The sequence below is a fragment of the Miniopterus schreibersii genome, assembly GCF_964146895.1.
Source record: "Miniopterus schreibersii genome assembly, chromosome: Y".
NCBI classification, from domain to species: domain Eukaryota; kingdom Metazoa; phylum Chordata; class Mammalia; order Chiroptera; family Miniopteridae; genus Miniopterus; species Miniopterus schreibersii.
This window is the reverse complement of record NC_138120.1, coordinates 5816282-5822281: the sequence shown is the minus strand read 5'-3', so window position 1 is coordinate 5822281 and position 6000 is coordinate 5816282. Positions and strand designations below refer to the sequence as shown.

The following is a 6000-nucleotide window of genomic DNA, read 5'->3' as shown; positions in this document are numbered from 1 at the left end:
TTATGCTGCAGCCATCTTGCCTCTGCCCTTAATTGAGTAACTTTTCAATAAGTGATGCTGCACCAATTGGGATCCACAGAGCAAAAATGTGAATCTTGACCTAAGTCTCATACTTTGTATAAAATTAACACACCCCAGCGTTACCATAAAAAGGATCATGGATTTTAAGACTATGTTCTTATATTTCTTAACTTTAGTCTTTTACTTGTATATTCCAAAAAGTGCAAATAAGATGCACTGTTTAAAACACACAAGTTTTATTTTTACAAAAGTCAAATTAAAAATAGCAAGAACCAAGAACTAATTCTACCTTTGTTGGCTGTAACAGGTAATTACATCATACAATGTTTTGTTTTGTTTAACAATTGAACCAAGGTAAGAAAAGAAAAGGAGGTAGAATAAAGGTGCAGAAATCCTTGAAACACCAAAATATTTTAATATATACGGGAGGTAGAGGGAGAGGAAATATACAGGAAGGGGGTAGGGGATGAGATACATTTGCCTTTTTGAAGTTTTATTTGACCCAGTCTAGAATGAAACTCACTTAAGAAATCACTCACTGTGTTTTAGTCACAGTAATGCTGCTGGCAAGAGACTGGGAAGAAGCATACAAGGTATTGTGTTTATGACCTGAGCATTAAAACACTGCCTTTACCAGTTAGGATACTGAAATTTCTGAAGTGACAAATTCTCAATAGGAAAGAAGGTCCAGGACACACAAAGGACCAGGAGGCAGCAAAATAAAAAAAATTTAAAAATATTTTGTGCTGTTGTCACAACTCTTGCTGCTGAGGGTAGGACAAGTGTAGCAAAGGAGTTAAAGAAGGAAAAGAGGTTGTTGAACCTGAATCCTTTTGTCGTTAGTTTTGTTTCCTTTCAAAATGTGATTATGGACAGTGGAAGGTGTTAAAAGTATATTTTCATGATCTGCTTCCTTCTCAAACCCTCGCTCCTCTTGATTCTCCTCAAGTTTGATTCCTGAGCTCCGGGCCTTTTTTGGCTCTCTCTCTTCTTGAACAAGTCCCTCATTCTTACTACCCAGATTTACTTTCCGCTGTGGTCGCTTCTCCAATGCCTGGACCCTTGTCCAACTGCCTTGATGCTCAAGCTTCTCCACCTAGAACCATACACAGGAAAGCAAAAAGAAGTTGTAGGTCCGCACTTAGGCTTGTACTCCCTGCCTCGTAAATCTCCCTGGCTTGGTAACCTCCTGGCCATGACCGGGTGCCTTACCTCCAGAAGTGTATGAATCCGTTTCAGGTCTGGACACTGCCCAGCCTGCAACAGCTGCCAGATGCTGTAGTTTTCATCCAGGGTCACCTCAAGCAGATCCCCCTCCAACATGAGCTCCTCCAGTGGGACCCGGGTTTCCTCAGGCAGCTCCAATACAGGACCAGTCAACTGTGGCAACAGTGAGGACAGCAGGCCCAGGTCTGAGGACAAGATATGTTAGATATTGCCTCCAGTGTACTCTCAATTACAGAAAAGCACACAGTTCAGTACTGATATCCAGTGAACAGTCTACTTACACCCTGACCTACCTGTCTTCCTTGAGCCCTGCGCTAGGGCTACCTTCTCAGGACTGGTCATGCTGTCTCTGTTCTCCAGCAACCTCTGCACCTGCCAAGAATGGATAGCAGTACTAGAAGAATTAGGCCTTATTCTTCATCCTCTGCAATAGCCTTGGGACCTGTCTGCCTTCTGGAGGAGAAAGACAAACACAAATTGATAGTAGGGAATAGTCCAGAGATCTGCACAGGATGCACAATGATGCAAGGTGGCTGGACAAAAGGAGAATGAAAATAAGATAACAGGGATAGGACTAGAGCCAAAATAGAGGTAGTGCTAGGAGATACAAGTTCAACAAGATCTGGGCTGCACAATTTACCTTAGGCATATCCTTGCCACTGCCTTCTTTGAGAGGCTCTGAAGTGGAGAATGAAGGATGGGTCAGGAACTCCTTGGACCTGTGTTCAGCCTGTAGCTGTTGACGAACCTCAGAGAGCCTTCCCAACAGAGTTGTCACATTTTCAGAAGCCAGAGCCTGCCTGGCACGGCCCTGCCATCCAATGGCTCTCTCTGTGAGGCACTGCAGGGCCTCACCTTCAGGCAGCCGCACAGGCAGTCTCTGAAGAGCTACCAGCAGTGCCAAGATAGTCTCTAGGCGTGGGCGCCGTGAGCGCATGCACAGTGGACACAAAAATTTTGTGTTCCACTCCCACCAGGCCAGCAGTGGGGATGAGGTGGAACTGGCCCTTAGAGAGCTGAGAAGGTGGGGTACTGACACACATTGCCCATGGAACCAGTCCCGACACAGGTCACACTGTACAGCTCCCATCCCAGCTGGCACCTGTCCACACACACAGATGGAGGTTGCAGAGGACACCGTGGTTGATGATGCAAGTGGACTGGGCTTGGCAGAGTTGGTGCGTCGCAGCTGCAGGATACCCTCCTTCTCCCTCTGTTCCCCCATCTTGAAGGCCACAGTCTGAAATGCCCAGGAGAGGGGAAGACATCAGCAGTCCTCCCTTCTGTGGTGCCATTAATACCCTAATTCCAAACCAGGAGAACTGAGGTCCAGGAAGCAGGTGGTGTGACCATGGTCACCTAGGACAGACACTTTATCACCAGGCTTTTCTCCCTATTTACCCCCAAATCCCTTACCACAGAGCCTGGGTCCCTGAGGTCCTGCGCAGATAATCCCAGCAGCTCTGTGTCAGACTGACATAATCCAAGTTTCCTGTCTGTCCACCGGCTGCGCCTGGTGCTGTCTGAGCCCACATCTGCACATGGGCAGAGCACCTGAGGCAGGCAGACAGAGGAGAAATGATCAGGATTCCCCTCCCTCTTTCTCCCCTGAGCACGCTACAATCACACATGTAATCTTGAGTTATCTCAAACCAGGTAGGCCAGGAGGAGGAGAGTCTTTGGGTCCGGGCCTGAGGACTTACCTCCAGCAAAGTATAACATGAATTCTTCTTTAGGAAGGTCTTGGAGGCCTTCTTTCTCCAGGAGTGTGCCGTCAGTACCTGCAACTCTAGCTGTCTCAGCTCCTCCAGACCCACAGGTAGGTCCCGGCCCACAGCCACAAGGCCCTCCAAGTCATCCAAGCAGGGATAGTGGTCACCATTCTGGCAAAGGGGCAATAGAAAGCTCCCTTAAATTATATCAACCACCATTATATCTCCACTGCATCGAACAATCTTGAGTATTACCTGCATAGTCATATGTCAATAAGGAAAACCTACTCTCTTCTAAAAGAACATATGGGATACCTTTCTCACAAAATTCCCAGTTTCACTGCCTCAAAAAAACCCACATCCACTTAACACCTTACTGACCAGCTATTTCGAGCCACAACTTGCCCCTGAGGCCAGCTACTCTTCCATTGTGACCAGTCAGCAAGGTGTTTAAAACTACTTAAATTAATCTAAGTGTAGACACGAGTTATCTCATGACCAGTCAGCAATATTCAGACATGGAAACGTGTATACTTGTGACTGGTCAGCAAGGTGTTCATACCAGTTATGCTTTGATTCATCTGCCCCCCCTTTGTTGATGGTATCTGCTTAGCTGTAGACCCATACACCTCTTCTTTCTCTGTTGTTATCCTAATACCGACAGCCCCTTTTAGACCTCCCCCAACAGGCTGCCTCCCCTTTCTAATCAAATCCAGTTAAAAAGTCAGTGTCTTTCTTTTGGCTGCCTGCCAACAGTAGGAAAGTATTAAACAAGGTCCTCACTTGAATCTCATCCACATCAGCTATCCATGCTTGTGCCTTAATAAGTGCTTCTTTGAGTGCCTCAATGTTAGGCAGGTGAAGGGGGATGTTTTCTGCCTCACGGATTATGGTTTCCAGTGTTGCTGGTGGATGTTTCTGGCTAAACATAATGGAGGAAAGAGAAATCCAACCTTAAAAGTCACATGTATATAGGTATGTTTTTGGTCCTGTTTCCTTGCCAAAAGCATAAACCACAAAAGATTCAACAGAGTTACAGACCAATAGTCACTCAAGTGTGAGGAATTCTCTAAACAATGAGGCAGATGTGACTCTCTTATAAAGCAGGTGTCATATCTGTGATCTGAGAACTAACTCAGTCTAGGAATATGTGTTTAATTATTGCTTTGACATAGCAGGAACATATATGAGACTGAATGAACATGTTACACCAATCCTTTACAGTTTAGCACATGCCTAAATGGAGTCTGGTGCCAAGGTCACCCATTGAAGCCATATTTAGCATCACACACAAACTCTGAAGACTGGAGTCAGAGTACATATGGGAGAAAGGCTAGGTCCCACCTGGCTTCCAGGCAAAAATGGGCTTTTTCTTCCCAGCGCTCTGCAATGGTCAGCAGCTCCTGAAGCTCTGCCCGGGCCTTGTCCACTGAAGGGCTGGAGGCTACCTTGGCGCCCGTAACCAACAGCCCCTGCATGATAACCAGAGAGCCCCTTTGAGTTGAAGGAGCCACTGCTTGCTTCACCTCATCTAGCCATCGTGCCTGTTCCACCTGCTGCTGGAGCTGATGGGCTTCAGGCACCTCCACACCCAGCTGCTGCCCCCTTTCTAACAGAGACCGCAGTAGCCCTAGACTGGGGGGTAGTGAGGTCAGGGCCTCCCTGGCCTCTGCTTGGTAAGCCTCCACCTGTTCCAGGACATCCTGCAGAGATATGGGATAAAGAAAAGATTTAGCCATCTGGAAAATCAACCACCTGGGTTTGATCTGTTAGTCATCTTCTCACATGGACATAAACTGTTGATTTGTACTTGTCTTTAGTTATGTCCTAAGATGTGATATGCTTGATAGGAACAAAGGTTCTGTATTTACTGTACATCAACCTGCTTTTCCTTTATCTGAAATTTACTTTTCCAGATACACTTTAATACTATTATCATTTAGAAAGCTTCTTGAGACTTTGAAGTCTAACAAAAAATCTACCACCACCTTCAGGTTTGGCAATCCCAAAAGTCAGATTTCATGTAGCTTTCTGCTTACAACGTTTGCTTGGAAGGCGATCCCCTATTAAAAGCTATTAGGACTAAGATAGTACTAGACTCCCCACCTCCATAGTTTCTAAAAGTGATGTATTATAAGAAGCTACGTAAGACAATCAGTTTCTAAGACTTCCCTGCTATCTAAGACTTTGCTAGTATTTCTTGCTAACAAGAAACCATCCTCACCTTGACAGCCCCAATCTCATCCATAGCACAGGGCAGTCTGCCCATCTGCTCAAGAAGGACCTGGAGCTCTGTCAGTGTCAGTTGTGGAGTTTCAATCCTGTATGAATCAGGAAGAAAGGACTCACTAGGTGAACCTTCAAAGGCCACACTTCATGCATCCAATATCCTTATTTCTATTCCATGTCATAGCAATTAATATGTTTGAAGGTCATCTTCTACATTCAAGGACTCTGAAGCAATAAATTTGTACTTCTTTTCAAATACAGTAGAAAGGTTTTATATGAAAAGGGAATTCATTTTACATTTATTTTAATCTTCGCTTATGGATATTTTCTCCATTGCTTTTCAGACAGAGTAGAAGGGTGAGAGAGAAACATCAATGGAAGAGATACATCAGTTGGTTGCCTCCCACACGTGCCCCGACCAGGCTGGGGATGAAGCCTACAACAGAGGTACGCACCCTTGGCCACAGTCAAACCTGGGACCTTTCAGTTCACAGGCTGATGCTCTAACCACTGAGTCAAACCAGCCAGGGCACTACCTCATAATTTTAAAAAGTGTGGATGCTGAACACACAATATAATACACAGACGATGTACTGTAGAAATTTACACAAGAAACCTACATAATTTTATTAACCAGTATCGCCCAAATATATTTTTTAAAAAAAGAGCACTGGCCAATGTCACTCAGTGGCTACAGCGCTGGCCTTCACAGGCTGATTCCCCAGTCAAGGACACATACCCATGTTCCAGGTTCAATCCCCTATCCCTGGTGAGGGCAAGTTTGAGAGGCAACTAATTGATGTCTCTCTCA

General features: G+C 45.4%; 1 protein-coding gene across 7 annotated transcripts in view; it reads right to left on the bottom strand.

Annotated features, from left to right (window-relative positions):
* Positions 1 to 395: 395 nt before the first annotated feature.
* The window catches only part of LOC308552023 (lysine-specific demethylase 5D-like), a 30794-nt gene continuing 25189 nt past the window's right edge, over positions 396 to 6000 (bottom strand). For 2 of the 7 annotated variants that reach the window (XM_081126988.1, XM_081126990.1), the window contains 9 exons: positions 5185 to 5281; positions 4305 to 4663; positions 3744 to 3882; positions 2952 to 3131; positions 2665 to 2802; positions 1889 to 2488; positions 1542 to 1620; positions 1234 to 1433; positions 402 to 1117 (listed from right to left, as the gene is read on the bottom strand). In XM_081126988.1, coding sequence (XP_080983114.1) covers positions 818 to 1117; positions 1234 to 1433; positions 1542 to 1620; positions 1889 to 2488; positions 2665 to 2802; positions 2952 to 3131; positions 3744 to 3882; positions 4305 to 4663; positions 5185 to 5281 — 2092 coding nt within the window. In that variant the 3' untranslated portion in view covers positions 402 to 817. Of the gene's footprint in view, positions 1118 to 1233; positions 1434 to 1541; positions 1702 to 1888; positions 2551 to 2664; positions 2803 to 2951; positions 3132 to 3743; positions 3883 to 4304; positions 4664 to 5184; positions 5282 to 6000 lie in introns of all 7 variants that reach the window. The other 5 variants (XM_081126991.1, XM_081126992.1, XM_081126989.1 and 2 more) reach the window with 4 other exon arrangements.